The 15,238-nt window shown below is 50.2% G+C and overlaps 6 protein-coding genes across 6 annotated transcripts; 3 read left to right on the forward strand and 3 right to left on the reverse strand.

The window, feature by feature from the left end:
* Nucleotides 1-5,420: 5,420 nt before the first annotated feature.
* Nucleotides 5,421-6,256, forward strand: TGAM01_v201111 (hypothetical protein; the record flags this gene model as incomplete). The annotated part of the gene is made up of 3 exons (XM_018808680.1): nucleotides 5,421-5,722; nucleotides 5,870-6,022; nucleotides 6,172-6,256. The coding sequence occupies 3 exons, from the start codon at nucleotides 5,421-5,423 to the stop codon at nucleotides 6,254-6,256; spliced, it is 540 nt and encodes a 179-aa protein (XP_018658105.1).
* Nucleotides 6,257-7,518: 1,262 nt separating this feature from the next.
* TGAM01_v201112 (hypothetical protein) lies at nucleotides 7,519-8,031 on the reverse strand (the record flags this gene model as incomplete). Its single annotated transcript, XM_018808679.1, has 1 exon — nucleotides 7,519-8,031. One exon carries the CDS (start codon nucleotides 8,029-8,031, stop codon nucleotides 7,519-7,521), a length of 513 nt encoding a protein of 170 aa, XP_018658104.1.
* A 676-nt stretch (nucleotides 8,032-8,707) lies between these two features.
* Nucleotides 8,708-9,313, forward strand: TGAM01_v201114 (hypothetical protein; the record flags this gene model as incomplete). Its single annotated transcript, XM_018808678.1, has 1 exon — nucleotides 8,708-9,313. One exon carries the CDS (start codon nucleotides 8,708-8,710, stop codon nucleotides 9,311-9,313), a length of 606 nt encoding a protein of 201 aa, XP_018658103.1.
* Nucleotides 9,314-9,463: 150 nt separating this feature from the next.
* On the reverse strand, nucleotides 9,464-10,735 carry TGAM01_v201113 (hypothetical protein; the record flags this gene model as incomplete). Its single annotated transcript, XM_024548691.1, has 2 exons — nucleotides 9,464-10,478; nucleotides 10,542-10,735. The coding sequence occupies 2 exons, from the start codon at nucleotides 10,733-10,735 to the stop codon at nucleotides 9,464-9,466; spliced, it is 1,209 nt and encodes a 402-aa protein (XP_024406507.1).
* Nucleotides 10,736-10,937: 202 nt separating this feature from the next.
* TGAM01_v201115 (hypothetical protein) lies at nucleotides 10,938-13,548 on the forward strand (the record flags this gene model as incomplete). Its single annotated transcript, XM_024548692.1, has 3 exons — nucleotides 10,938-11,224; nucleotides 11,284-13,150; nucleotides 13,216-13,548. The coding sequence occupies 3 exons, from the start codon at nucleotides 10,938-10,940 to the stop codon at nucleotides 13,546-13,548; spliced, it is 2,487 nt and encodes an 828-aa protein (XP_024406508.1).
* A 421-nt stretch (nucleotides 13,549-13,969) lies between these two features.
* TGAM01_v201116 (hypothetical protein) lies at nucleotides 13,970-14,416 on the reverse strand (the record flags this gene model as incomplete). Its single annotated transcript, XM_024548693.1, has 2 exons — nucleotides 13,970-14,137; nucleotides 14,204-14,416. The coding sequence occupies 2 exons, from the start codon at nucleotides 14,414-14,416 to the stop codon at nucleotides 13,970-13,972; spliced, it is 381 nt and encodes a 126-aa protein (XP_024406509.1).
* Between the last annotated feature and the right edge of the window lie 822 nt (nucleotides 14,417-15,238).

A 15,238-nucleotide genomic window follows, 5' to 3' on the forward strand; every position in this document is an offset into this window, starting at 1 on the left:
GAGAAAGCTAGGCCTAGCACCTAGAATTGCCGGCGTCACGAAATAATGTTAGGTCAAGTGTATTCTTGGGCTTTTTTCAAATGGTTATACCCAACAAGTGCTTTTTTACCTTTTTTTTTTTTTTGCGTAGAGCACCACTGCCCAATAAACTGTTGCTTTTCCACCATGGACGTCTCGAAGCTTCAAATGCCTAGTAGTCCACCCCGTGCTGTTTTCCCATTCCACCTCTATGATTGCCACTTGATAAGAAAACTGATATTCTCCTTATTAAAAAAGAAATGATAATGATAACCAGCCGTCTCCCCGCAAGCCATCCGCGTCCCGTCCCATCCCTCTGCTCGCGGAAAAAAAGCGAGTCTGACAAGCCAGACAGACATGGCGGAAGTGGGGGGGACGCTGCCAGCTCAGCGTGCACAGAAACAGCGGCCTCGAACGAGAGAGAAAAATTATGGTGGTGGTCCGGCTTTTTGTGCTCCCTCGCGATTTTCCTTCCTTGTCAGGTTAACACGCAATGCGAGTTTCTTTTTTTTTAAAAAAAAAAAAAAAAAAAAATTAAAAATTCTCTTTTATTTTCTTATTTCTTTACTACGTAGTTTTTGTCGAGTATGGCATGCTGGCTTTGAAATCCTTTGATGCGTTGTCCTGTTGGCTGCTTAGAGGGAGGGGGTGCGTATTAGCCATTGACAACTTCAATTGTAATGCACAAAGGCATTGGGCGATCTTTTCTTTTTCGGAATTCTTCTCTTCTACCTTTCTCTTGCCCAAAATGTCAGTTCTCTTTTTTTTTTTCTTCTTCTTCTCCTTAATAATCGACATGCTTCATACAATCCTCCCTCTGTCTCTCTTCAGACTTTCTCATCTTTGGCCCTTTTTTTTTTTTTTTTTCAGCCTTCCCTAGTGCTTTTCCAGTTCATCTTGCCTGTTACCACCGTATCATTCTTGCAACGTCGGCCCCTGGTCAATGGCACTATCCCCGCTTGCCATTGACAACACATACTTCTTACCAGGCTTTCGGGAGAGGCTCCTGGAGCTTTGAGGAGGGGGCGTGCGGGAGGGAGGGTAGAGCTACCACAAGTACAGACTGCAACTCCATTTCTTCCCCTTTCCGGCTGGTTTTGAAGATGTCCTAGAGTGGCGCCTTAGCAGACCCTTGTCGTGTTAAGCGACTTGATCTTCTCCATGGATTTGCACGGCCGTGGCCTGTGATGATGTATTCAAGTAGGTACGTATCTCGAGACATCACTCGTTGCCTTATACGCTCCTTACAACGGCATCAATTTGTCTTTTTACATTTCTTTAGGAGGAAGACCCCGACTTGTCTTAAGTTCATTACTAGTAGACGCTATGAGCAAATTAGAATCATCTAGCGGCATCTTTTCCAGGTCGTCGGCCGACGTGCTTTGGTATAAGCCCGCAGCCTGATGCATAGAAAAACTCAATTGCCATCTCCATGGCCAACTTTTGTCAGGCAATGATCTATCTCGACAAGCCACATTCATGCACAATAGAGCCATTGGCCCTGATTAGCGTGGCTTTTTTTGGAGCCAAATTCATTTCCCATCTACTTGAAACTTGATACTTGAAAGGCAACCAAAGCCCACCATAAGGCGCAAAGGTGCCTTCATTGAGCCGTGCCGAGAGGATGGTGTAACTGACTGACAAGAGTCCTTGTGTATACAAATGCACGTAGCAACGGACCGCCGAGTGTCAGCGTTATACGTGTCAAGTCATCTGCGATATGCGTCGTGATGTGCGCCTATGATGAGTACCAAGTCAATTGGTCACTGCTTTGTCTCACCCAGACACTATGTTCCAGATTCACTTTGTGCCAAGCATTCTCGTGGCCATGTGTAAAATTGTTTACATGAGTAATGGCCTATCAAGCCATCAATGCATCGGACGTCCGACAGCTGAGCCCCGGCTTTAGATATTCACATCCGCACCTCCATTGTCAAGCACTACCAGGTATCACTGTATACTGATGCCTCATGGCTCATGCCTCGTAAGTGCTATCACAGCCAGCAAGTGAGTCCGCCTGGTAGTAAACCCGTCCATGTGTAACATCCATGGGTACCTACTGCTGCAGCATGGCAGAGCGTGATGTCTGCTCCAAGCGGCGCTGCAGGGGATAGCCGGGGCGCGTCGGGCGTGCATGCTGCGTTCACCCGGCGGCGGATGAATGATGATATCTCGGGAATCTTGGGCTAGGGGCCTCTGCTTCCATTGGGCTCTTAGGGAGCGGCCCCCATCCGCGGCGTCCACGCCATTACCCGTACAAGAGTGTATGTAAAAGTAGTAGGCTGGCTGGCTTGCTTGCTCGATGCGCTGGAGCTGCAGCTCGACTGGCAACCCCCTGCACACACACACACACACACACACACACACCGAAAAGCAACTTGGAGCAGACGAACTCATGCGAATCCACTTCTCATCTCCACAGGACAGGCAGGCAGATAGGTTGGTGTAACGCACAGGCGTCGGCCGGGGGGGGAGAACCAAGGACTACCGGCTATGCCATGACGAAGATGTTCGCTCTTCGTCTATTGGACGTGGCAACTTTTGACACAATATCTGACGTGGACGACGATTCTCGACTGGTTCCGGGCGACGCTGCAATGCCGGTCTGGCCCATGAGAAGAGCTCCGGGTATGCCATAGCGGGGGAGGGGCAAGGCCATCACGACCATCATTTTCACCGATTTCCATCAAGACGCGTTTTGATGACCCATTTTCAGCCAATGGCCGTCAGCGCGGCCATGCCAAAAGGGCCTGAGCGAATTAGGTTCGGCTGGGCTGAATTGTCGTCGGTCCTTAATGTCCAGTGAGAGGGCGGCGGGGTCCGGAGCCTGAGTGCAACCCAAGATGGGTGTTGGCCAAAAAGGAAGCGGCGCTGGTAGAGAAGGGAAAGCCTGCCACTAGCATTTTTGCGTTCAGGTGGCCTGGGCTAGGATCGGTCAAAAAAGTTGTGTAAGTTGTGCTCACATTTGGGTGCTGTGGAAGATATTCCACTTGGCGGTGAGCAGTCATGATGCTCATGATGCTATACATTTACCTAATCGATAAATGAATAAGCATTTACTACTAAACGTATCAAAAGTAAATTGCACTTTGCAATTAATCAACACTTCCCTTCTTCCCCAGTACCCCATGCATGCCCGTACATGGCAGCCAGCACCACCTGAGGCAAGGGATGCGCGGCGCAATAACGCCTGTAAGCTGCATATCGTATTTGCCAATGCCGGCAGAAGCACAAGGTAGGTGAGGTAGCGTTCAAAGGATGCATGTAGCTGCTTCTGCATCAGAGGAATCTTGGGGGAAAAGGTCCAATGGGGATCTATTCCGGCTAAGAATTATTCAATCTTGTTCATCAAGTCGTGCTGTATGAGGTCCAACCAATATCATCAAACAAAATGCAATTAGCGTTACCCATGAATATCAGAACCAGAATATAACGTCTGGTAGGTACATCTCTGGTGGTAACACTGGGGCAGCGCCTTTTGTCTTACTGCAGCCACTCCCACCCGCATCAATCTTGTCCCTTTCGGAACATGTTCTGGCGGATATCTTGACAACGCATCACCACCACCTCAGCCAAAAAGAAGCGCGGAGCCGAACGAAGACAAGAGTAGCAAGCAACAAAAAAAAAAAAAGATTTCAAAAAAAAAAAAAAAAAAAAAAAAAAAAAAAAAATTTAAAAAAAAAAAAAAAAAAAAAAAAAAAAAAAAAGGTGCTGCACTCCTACCTGACCCGCTGCCACGCCTTGCCTAGATCGTCCTGCAGTCCGCCGCTCTTCTTTCTGCATCGCGCCAGGGCCAAGCAAAAGATGCCACTGACGCTGGTCTCCGGATGGGTCCCTCGTGGCGTCGTGGAAAAAAGCAGCCAACCATCAAACTTTCGGTATGCGCAGGGGCAAGACAGAAATCCAGCGCTGCTTTTGGCACACTAGACGCCTTTTCCTCTTTTTTCTTTTTCGCGTCGGCCTAGCGTCACCGCGCTTGTTCAACAAACAAGGCCTTTTTGACTCGACTCTTTTACTTCTCTTACTCCCAGCTAATGTTGCAGTGCACACCGGCTAACACCCAGAGCCGCTTGAACCATAAGGTACCTAGGCACGTAGCTCGGTGATCCACCCTCTTCGCCGTGCCTTCAATTCTTTGCTTCCCATCTCATACCTTCACTCTACGGCATGGCGTGTCCTCAGCCTGCAGACAGCCCGCCCGCCTCTCCACTGCCTTATCCTGGCCGTGTCTAAAGCACATGTAGATGGTCTAGCACGCATTCTGCCTCGCGTAGGCAAAGAACATGCCCTTCTTTGATGACCCCATATGAGAGCCCGGTGTGTCTGTCTCCATCGGTTCCTTGTTGTTGTTGGACCCAGATGCTTAGTGCTGCCACCCTTTTCTACCTTGCCTGGCCAGGGACACTTATCCGGCCATGGCCTTTTTTCTCTTACTGCACGTAAATAGTCCACTTGTACAGTGTAGTATATCCCACGCTCAGGTTGACTCTCCGTCATGACGCTCCGTGCTCCGTCCCACACCCATCCCCGACCCCTTCCTTGGCAACGCCGCTCTTTGGATTTCGATATGCTCGGTTTTCCCACTTATACACACCGCGTCTAATCTAACAATGGCATTGGCTCCACTGATCGGGGTCTTTGCAGCCTTTGCCTCTTCCCGGCATATGCGGGTATGGACAAACCTCTAGTGTCCTTTTTTTCTTTCTCTCTTTTCGAACCCGGAGCGGTACTCGGTCTAGTTCCAAGCTGTTTCTCAGCATTGCACCACCGCACCATATAGTAATGCCTTTTACCTCATCGAGTTCATGTTGTTGTCTCTATTGCCACCCTACCCCGTCTCTTTCACCTTTTTGCCTCTCAATTCCTTATTCTGGTTGGTTGAATTGGGCCATGGCAGCCTGGGTTAATGCGTTACTCGGCCTATATACAGGATTCTTGGTCCACAGCCACGCCTCCCCCCCCTGGCCAGGTACTCCCTCGGCTTACACGCTGCAAGTCTCCATGGTCGTCGTCTTCGTCCGCGATAGCGCCATTGCTTCATGCTCGTCTGCCTACTAGGTATTCACCACCGGCGGGGTCGAGGATAGTCGGCCCCCTGGCGAATGAAGACATGCTGTGTTATCCCTTTGACTGGGTCGACGTGACCGGGGAGGGTCTTGAAAAAGTATAAAAGGAGCCATTGTGTTCAGGTTGAGCTTGAACTTTCTTCTTCCTTTCGTATCACTCTTCTCCAGCACTCTTCACTCGTCTTGACAAGTTTATATACTATATTATTGAAAAATAAGACAGCAGTCTTCGACTTCAACACTTTACCAAGCCGCCTTACACCTGCCACAACACTTGGACACTTCTCTACTTCATCACCTTTCCTAAACAAGCTTCAACCATCTCAACAATCCACAATGTCTGGCCCATTCCAAACATCTGCTATGCCCATGGCTGTTCCCTCAAAGGCCACCCAATACCCCACTTACAGCCAATACTCGGGCTCTCCCCCAGAAAGCGATGAGACCATGAGCGCCGCCTCTGGTGTTCCCTCTGGCTACTCAGCTACCTCTGCGGGCTACGTCGGTAGCTCTAGTGGCGACTACGAAAGCACCGGCTCCGCTAGCGGCGTCGATTTCCAAGAGTATATGCAAGACCGCTTCTCTAACTCCTTTGACCCGATCCCTCTTGATCGGAGCATGGCCGTCCAGGCACAGACGTAAGTACCCGAACGAACCCGCATGTGATCTCGCACATTGTTTTCTTGTACAGTTCAAAGAGGCGTCCGTTGGTTGTTCAACATGGCCTCTTTGAACAAATACCTACATTGGGCAGAATCGAACTAAATTGGTTTCTCGTAAATTAGTTCCGGCAAACTCAATGCCAAGCACCGCGAGCTCCTGGAGCTGCAGAAGCAAGCTCAGGCCCGCCTTGCGAGAACTCGTGAACGCTTCTCCGAAGGAATGCGCGATGCGCGAGAAGTCCGCAACGACCTTGAGTGGACCCAGAAGAAAGTTTCGTAAGTTGTTTACCCCCCTTTTTTGCTTCCCTCTTATTAGTGAGACTCGAAATTTTCCCATTGCGGCAACGGAGCCGCAGAAATCGATCAGAATTAATAGCTCTTCTTTATTTGGGAGGACAATAGCTAATTTCTCTGCCAATAACCAGCGCTCTGAACGCAAAGGCTGCGCGAAAGCACCCCAAGGAGTACACGAAAGCTCGCCAACGCTTTCCTTCTCCCGAGTACAACTAAGAAGCATCAAACTGCAGCCTTTTTCTCTCTCCTTTTTTTTCTCATCAATATTCGGGTTTTGAGGCGTTTCAGAAAAGCGATTTCCTTCATTTTTCAGCTTTAACGGCTATATACACGACCACAAGTTTACACCTTTTTCGGCGACATATTACTCTATCCTGGGCAATTTCAGCTGTGGAAGCGTCCGCTCACTGGCATGAACTGACGTTGAAATTGGCGCGAACCGCGCGGCAATCTTGCATTGCAGGGTCTGATGCCAGATCTCCCGCTGCTTTACCAGCCCTACGACCGGGCGGTTCTACCCACCTCGAGCCCCGTTTTGGCGCTGTGACGGTGTGGGGGTGAGAATGGCAAACTTACGACTATGATGATTTATGATTGGGTAATATGTGACAACTGGCAGAAGCAGAGGGCCGAAATGTACACTCCTTCTCTGAAAGGCTGCAGGAAGATCGGGGGATCGAACCGGCGATCTCGTGCCAGCCACGAGGGCTACAGGGTCCCCGGGCCATCCTGGACCTCCTTCTCCACCGGGGGCGTGTGATGGCCTCGAGCGAGCAAACGAGCAGAGTCAGAGAGATGTGAGCGTATATGAGGGCGCCTTTCCTATTGGGGATGAAATATTGCTGCATTGGGTATCGGCGGGAACTGAAGGCAAGGAGGTACTACTCTATTTGGCGTCATTGGCGTTTCTTTGGACACCCGGGAGTCTATCGCTAGATCATGAGAACGTTTGTAAGCTTTTGTAGGCAATAAAATGTCCTTTGCGGTCTTGAAAGACGTGATGAAGGCCCCATTCGGCCAGTTGCCCAAGGCGTGATGATGTCCCGTATCCCTCGTACGCGTACGCAGTGTCGTAGCCATCTGTAATAGGCCAGACCGTCCCAGCGTAGATACTGAAGCCATCATCGGCCCGAAGCAAAAGACCTGTCGTCATCTCATCACGAGTATGAGAAATCCTAGTGGTTGAAGGCTTCATCTGTCTTAGTTGAAGATATCACGTGACTGTCGAAACTTGGTTGAATGATAGGATGACAGGCAGGATGGGAACAATAAACTCCAAGCTAGGCCCGCAAAACCAGGGCGCCCGAGATATGTGCGATACACCAATATTCTGTAAGTAATCCTTGCTGAACGGGTCCTCCTGGGCTGTTGGAGCTGATTCAAATGCAGTTGATTCAAAGTCAAAATCGATATAGCGTCCGTACTCCGTACTGGGAAAGCTGACTGACTTCGTATTGAAGCACTTGCTTAATGACCCTCTAGGGGAGCCATGAGCCCACGGACTGCAGGCCTTTGGATCCCTCCAGCCGTCTCCATGGGTTCTCATTCGACTTGGGGTCGTAATATCCATCGTACCAGATGTCATGCCGTGAGCCGTCCTGGTGTCCATGACCGCCCGATGACCCAATGAACCCGGTCCCTGGAACGGGGCGCTCTGGTAACCCATGAGGGCGCACTAACGCCGCCGCGGTCGCTGCAGATTCAGGAACGCCGGCTGCTGTATTTGATGCGATATCGTCGTCATCAGCATTGCCAGCCCCGTCTTCATCCTCGTCGTCCAGGTCAATCTCATCCGCATTAGCAGCGGCCTGACTGGGCTTGCTGCTGGGCACGCCGAGAGGCGTGGAATTCGAGCCCGTAGCAGAGGGCTTGGCCGCGCGCTGGGCGGTCTTGGAGTCTGAGCTGATGACTGCGTCGGCGTGAGGGTTGTATTTGCGCTTCTGGGGCCGGTTTTGGTGGCCGAAAGATGAGAAGCCCATGGCCTGGGCCATGGCGTCGTCATCCAGGGGCATGTCCATTCTAGCTGGATGTGAAAACTGACGACGCTGTGTAAGACGAAAATGAAGGAAATCGCGGTTGAGCAGTGTAGTTTGCCTGTGGAAGCGGATATTAAAGGCGAATTGATGTCTTTCAAATGAGACTTTGCTTCATGCCACGGTTAGTGAGAAGCTCGCGGTAGGTTCAATCTTTGCTGCAATCCAAGGTCACGCGTCGTGGACACTTTTCAGCCTCCAATAGAGATTTGGTACTTTGTGTAAAGCGGGGCCATACATGTCTGATCGGTGAGATGACGAGAAGCAGCTACCCTGGAGAACGTCGTAGTGCTAGAACGGCGTCTTTCTTTTGTCGCATGCAGATACTATTCCAAAGCGATTTACGAGTAAATTTCCTATGTTTAGTGCAGGTAGGAATGTAGACAATAAGCATGCTTGTATGAGCTGCCGGCTGTGTTTGTGAAGCGGTGCGTCACTTTCATTTGGATTTGCGTGTATCTGCCAACCCACCACTTAGACCACAACATACATACATGGGTACTCACCTACAATGCTTGCTCTTAAATGAAACGCCGTCATAGATTACACATCCCTTGCTGGGATCTCATTAGACAATTCATCTTCTGTTCAATTCCGATACCAAACACTTACACATCCAGCCTTATTCAATCCAATGGAAGCCTCAAATCCTACAATTCAGCTCACGCTGCCATCCAAATACTCCCCTACCAAGTCCGAGCCCGCTACACAAACCACAACGCCCATCGAGTGGTTCATAAGAACATGGACCGTCACGCACTCAACCCTCTCCATGTGGCGCACAGCGCGTAACGTGCGCATCACCTACAAGGCTCTGCCGCCCAAACCAGACGGTCGCGCGCGCATCGACGATTTGGTCGAGTACGAGCCCAGCAACCAGGCCGGCGTGGTCAAGTCCGTCGCCGGCATAGACACGCAAAGCCCCGACGGCGGCGGCTGGGACTGGCGCGGCAAGAAGTGGCTCTTCTTCGTGAGCAGCCACTGGGAGGTTCTCGGGTCTGGCGAAGAAAAGTCGGCGGATAGCGAGACAGAGAGGTGGGCTGTGACGTGGTTTGCGCCGACGCTGTTTACGAAGGAAGGGTTGGATATTTACAGTGATCGAAGGGAAGGGTTGAGTGAGGCGACGTATCGGAAGATTGACGAGGCGTTGAGGAAATTGGATGCAAAGGTGCTGGTGGACATGGTCGCGCAGGATATGAAGCCGGTTGAAATACAGCTCCCCTGGAAGGAGAATCCTTGAATCTGGAATCATGCCCGTGTTGGGATGCGGTTTGTATATTTGAATAGCGAAAGAATTTTGTATAACGGTATAATCATCATAATTCATTATTTAACATTTGGTATACTTCCTCGACCCCCCCTTACAGTCAGCTAATCTGCCCAGCCAATCTCACTTTTCATCGAGTCCATGCTGGTGCCGCCTCCGATCTGGTGAGCGCGATCGTGAGTCGCGATGCCTCTTCCGCCGGTCCTCCTCTTTGTGCCTCCTTCTCTTACGACGTTCATCAGAGCGTCCTCGTGAATCCGAATCTTGATCTTTTGATCGCGTCCTCCTCGAATTATGCTTCTTGGAATCTGAATAGCGCTCATGTTCTCGTTCTTCTCTTTCCGAACGCCTATCTCTATATCTATCCCGGTGGCTTTCTTTGCGCAGCTGTCTGAGTTCCTCATCCCTCTCTTCTTGTATTTTTCTGCGCTCTTTTTTCAACTCCCTAACTTGCATGGCTCCCTTCTTCATCATAGCTAGCGGGTCAGTGGAAGTGATTCGCTGAGTGTCGCGAGACTTGCGGTCCGGATCGTCTCGTCCCCAAACGTTCTTTGCGGAGACATCTGGAGCGACTCCTTCGCCATGCGAGTACCATGGTTGGTTGGTTCCATCTTTGCCAGCTGCGTTGGAAAATCGCATCGTATACTGGTCTTCATATTCTCGCTCTTTCTTCTTCCTGTCCGCTTCTGCCTCCGGGTTCTTCTCTGCATGCGCTCTCGCCCGCTCGTCACCAAAGAGGTCGATGTGTCCGGCATGGTCGACTATCGGGGCTGCGCTTACCGGCTTGCGGCCGGACTCCACGGTTGCATAGGTCGCATCGTTCCTCTCCTTTGCTAGGCGTAGCTCGAACTCGGTATCGTCCTCCCCGGGCCGTTTCCTCTTCTTGCGACTGCTACTAGGGAATTTCGATCGCGCATCACTAGAAGCGTCTTTCACAATGTCCGATTCGGCTTCGCGTTCGTCTTCTATGGGCGGTGGTACCTCGCCACGCAGAATTGCTAATCGCCTTTGGGCGTCGACTTCTTGCATGCGCTGTTCCTCAGCTTGCTCCGCGGCTTTGGCGGCTGCCTCATCTCTTCGGACGCGCGCGACGTTGTCGGCATTGTAGACGTTCCATGACTTTTTCCCTAGCAGATGACTGCATTCATAACCATGTTAGATACCTAAGTCATAAATCCGGAAAAAATGTGCGGATACGTACAGTGGCATATTGGATCTTGTAAATGCTGCGTTTCTAACAACCAACGAAGCTTGTGATCGCCACTCTACTTGTCTGCATCTCATAAGTCCTTTGATAAGGCCACGAGAAGCAGGAACGTGGGGCCAAGTGACGGCGATGACACTACCACTAACCCCAATGAGGCCACATGGCGCCCCGCCACCAAGCTCCAGCATGGCTTCTTTGGCGTTACGTTGACCGTTACGCATCACCCAGTGCTGTTTCAACATTCAACATCTCTCTTCTTTCTTTTTCCACTCATACTCGCGACTACACACGATTTGGCCTTTTTCTTCTGATTAGAGATTTGGAATGCAGCAACAGAGTCGCTTCATATCAACCATTTCCTAATAGATCGCATCGAAACCTTCTGCGACCATGTCTCGAGCCCCTCCAGGCGGTAACCCCGGTCGTTCCATGTTTGGCGGCATGGGACTGCCAGGAGGCAATCCTCGAGTTCCCCCAGGCCAAGGCCAGCGACCGCCTTCTTCAGGCTCATATCAGCCCTATCCAGGTGCGCCTCAAGCAGGATACGGCGGACCCAGCTCGCCGGGCAGGTCGCGAATGGGCGAGAAGGGGCCGTCCGGCGGCGGCCGAGTAGTCCAATTGCAAGTCGAGAAGGTTGCGGACAAGACTCTGCAGTCAAGACTTATCTACGGAAACGTGTAAGTGATGCTATACAATTCATTCCAAGATGCGAATGCCCTCTAACATGCTGGGCTAGTTGTGCTGTTTCTGCCGAAGACTTCCCTCCCAAACCAGACCGCTCCGACTACTATATCCTCCTCCGCGCTGGCCAGCCTCCTGGCGAGTTTGTCGTTACCGCCACGCCCATCCCCGGATTCCCGCGAGGCTGCATCAGCTTGTCTGACCCCCAGCGTACATGGTGTGGCGTTGCTATGAGAGACGTCTTCACCGGCGAGGTCTATGATCCTTTTGCGTCTGGCGGCAAGGCATACTTGGGCTCTTTAGATTTAGAGATTGGGTTCGCTTCCCCGACGAAGAAGACTGAAGCTCCTTACGACGAAGACGAATTGAACAAAATCTTTCTCAATACTTTCCAAAATCAGGTCCTTTCCCCTGGGCAGAGAATCCTCATGGATGTTCGGAATGTCCCACTCATGATCGTCGTCAAGACCGTTGGCTTGGTCGACTTGTCCACGGCAGATGACACAGGCAAAAAGATTCAGCGGGAAGCTCATGCTCGAGGTATCCTGACCAACCAGACCCGGGTTCTATTCCACCGCGATGCAAAGGGAGATTTCAACCTCAAGCCATCTGCTACAAAGCCAAACTCAAATGCCATCCTGGCCCCTGATTTCAAATTCGAGGACATGGGAATTGGTGGCTTGGGAGATGAGTTTTCTACCATCTTCCGTCGTGCATTTGCATCTCGTGTCTTCCCGCCTGGCTTGGTTGCCAAAATGGGCATCCCACACGTCAGGGGAATGCTTCTCTATGGCCCTCCTGGAACGGGAAAGACGTTGATTGCGAGACAGATTGGTCACATGCTCAACGCCAGGCCACCCAAGGTCATCAACGGTCCTGAAGTATTGAACAAATATGTTGGTCAGTCCGAAGAGAATATTCGAAAGCTCTTTGCGGATGCCGAAAAAGAATACAAGGAAAAGGGAGATGAGAGTGGCCTCCACATTATCATCTTTGATGAGTTGGATGCTGTCTGTAAGCAGCGTGGATCTGGAGCTGGCGGTGGCACTGGTGTCGGTGACAGTGTTGTCAACCAGCTTCTATCGAAGCTAGACGGTGTCGACCAATTGAACAATATTCTTTTGATTGGAATGACCAACCGAAAGGACATGATCGACGATGCCCTTCTGCGACCTGGCCGTCTTGAGGTGCATCTCGAAATATCTCTTCCTGATGAAGAAGGACGACTGGAAATCCTCAAGATTCACACCTCAAAAATGAGCACCAACGGCATCTTGGACCCGAATGTCAACTTTGAGGAGCTGGCAGCCCTCACCAAGAACTATTCCGGTGCCGAAATCAATGGTCTTGTCAAAGCAGCAGCTTCCTTTGCCTTCTCACGACATACAGAAGTGGGACAGCTTGCGGCAGTGAAGAATGACGTTGCGAATATGAGGGTAAACCGTGATGACTTTATGAACGCCTTGACCGAAGTTCGTCCCGCCTACGGAGTGTCTGAGGCGGAACTTGATGAAGCGGTTAGATTGGGCATCATTCCTTACGGCCCGCACATCGATCCTACTATTCAGGAGATGATGCGTGTTGTGGGCATGATCAAAGAAGACCCCAACAAATTCAGCACGTCTGTGCTCTTCCATGGCCCAAGATCCTCCGGAAAGACAGCTTTGGCGGCGCATATTGCTATGCAATCCGGATTTCCCTTTGTTAAGCTCGTGACGCCGGCTGACCTCGTGGGCTATCGAGATGAATTTGCCAAGAAGGACTACGTTCACAAGGCCTTTGCGGATGCCTACAAATCGCCGTCCAGTATCCTCATTCTTGACGATTTTGAGCGGTTGATTGGCTGGAATCCGATCGGACCGCGATTTTCTAATGTCATGCTCGAAGCCCTGACTACACTCATCGTGTCAAAGCCCCCCAAGGTAAGAAAATGAATCATATCATCTGAATTCCGTAGGAAGTTCTATTGGCTAATATTCATCGACAGGGACATCGACTCCTTATTTTCGTCACAACATCAAAGGCCTCGGTGCTCAAGATGCTCGAGGTGGACCAAGATTTCGCTAAAAAGGTAGCTGTGCCCGCAGTTTCAAACCTACGCGAACTGGCTGTTGTCCTCCATGAATCCAGAGTTTTGAACTCGGCAGATGTCAACCAGACTATCAATCTTATCCAAGAGCGTACAGGATCGGAGTCGGTGGCTGTTGGAGTCAAGACGGTTCTAGACTGTGTCTTTGAAGCCCGAGCCGGAAGTGACACCAGCAATGTGGTGGAAACGCTATCAGATCTTCTGGTCGAGAAGATACAAGACTTACTTTAGACGCCTTTACATACAACATTACATATACAAGAGGAAGAATAGTATAAGAATAGTATGATGCCGTAATGGCTTGGTCATATGAGACTATATATTGAATAATAAATATAAATAGAAAGAAGATCCGGAACAATTATTCCTAGATCTCCAATTACCTATCTCCAATTACCTATGACTATACACCCATTTCGTTATTTCTAAACTTATGTACTGACTTGTAATCTTTAATCTTTTGGGCTGGCCTCTCCTTTTGACAGACGCAGGGGGTCACTGCAAAAGTGTGTAGATCAAATTTCCATAGCAGTAGCTGCGCAGCATTGTCCTCTATAGTGTTCATCGACTGTGCTTTATCTCTCACAAAAATGGCAAAAACCATGGCTACCATTTCTACCAAGAAAAGGAAGGTTGCAGGATGCTGAAATAACTAGTATCTACCCGTAGACATGTTCTGCCCCATCGTCGGCGTGCATAACAAGATCGGGATTTCTCTAGGTATGGAGGAGGGGCCATGGCAGCAGCTCAGAACGAAGCCACGGAAGGCCAAAGCCGAATTTTTAAAAGAGCTGCACAAGCTCATGGGTAGCTGGGTGGCCTGGATCGATTAGGGACCCGTGCAATTGGTTTGCCGATATGAAGAGTGGGCACGGAATCTGATTACCGTGAGATGGGGGCTCCGCTTAGACTTTCTGGTGCTTTTGTGTTTTATCGTATCTGCAGATTTAAGTTGCGATATTGAAGTTACTGTGTTGTCGTATGGGGCGGGAACTAAACCACTCAGGATTTTTTGTGAAGAAGCTGCTACGTCATGAGACACTTCTTGGCACAGATATTGAGAGAACCATACGAGGATGCGGTGATGGTGGTGAGACATTCTGAACGGTTGGAGGAAATACAGTAGCACTGCTAATTGGAATATGGAGCTTGCAGCAAATTAGACACCGAGTACCTGGGTCGTGCGAAAGCAACAGCATGAAGTCGGGGTCACGGGAGGAGGTGGCCAACAGCAACTGTTTTCTGACTGATCACAAAGCTTGAGCTCTTCTTCTCCCTACCGGGGAGGGGGGGCATCGTATCAGGTCGAGAGTACAGGTACGAAGAAGTGAGAAAGGATATCACGTATGGAGTAGCGTAGCATTTTGCTCATCTCATCGGAAAAGAAGGTTCTCAGCCGATGCGCGTATGAACTCTTTTTCTTTCTTTCTTTCCATCCCTCTTGATTTTTCTTTTTCTTTTTTTTAGTTCCAAGATCTTACTTGAGATTATGTACACTCGTACTCTGCCGTGGGCGTGGGGGCATCTATACCCCATACCTCCGGCATTTACGGGGTAGCACCTCGGTCACGTAGTTGGCATCATGCTGTTTGAGAGCGTAGCATCTAAATAAATCTGGAGACGAAAAATAATGGACTGGGCCTCATGGGCCAAGGCCCCCCTTCTTCTTTCCTGCTATTACAGTACAGTACACATTCTTAGAAGGGGAAGAAAGAAAAAAGGGAACATGAAGCGAATTTCCCATTGTTTCGGATTCAGCATGGCTGCCTTGCTAGAAAGCCAAAACAAACCCGGTATCCAGTTTCTCGGCGCCAGGATGTCACTCTTTTTTTCGTGTTCTACCGAGTCTAGTAGAAAAACGGGTGTTCGGCAATGAGGAAGATGGGAGACAAAAAGAGAAAAAGCCTCACGTTTTATCTCG

Source organism: Trichoderma gamsii, assembly GCF_001481775.2.
Source record: "Trichoderma gamsii strain T6085 chromosome Unknown Scaffold_3.2, whole genome shotgun sequence".
In the NCBI taxonomy this organism is placed as follows: domain Eukaryota; kingdom Fungi; phylum Ascomycota; class Sordariomycetes; order Hypocreales; family Hypocreaceae; genus Trichoderma; species Trichoderma gamsii.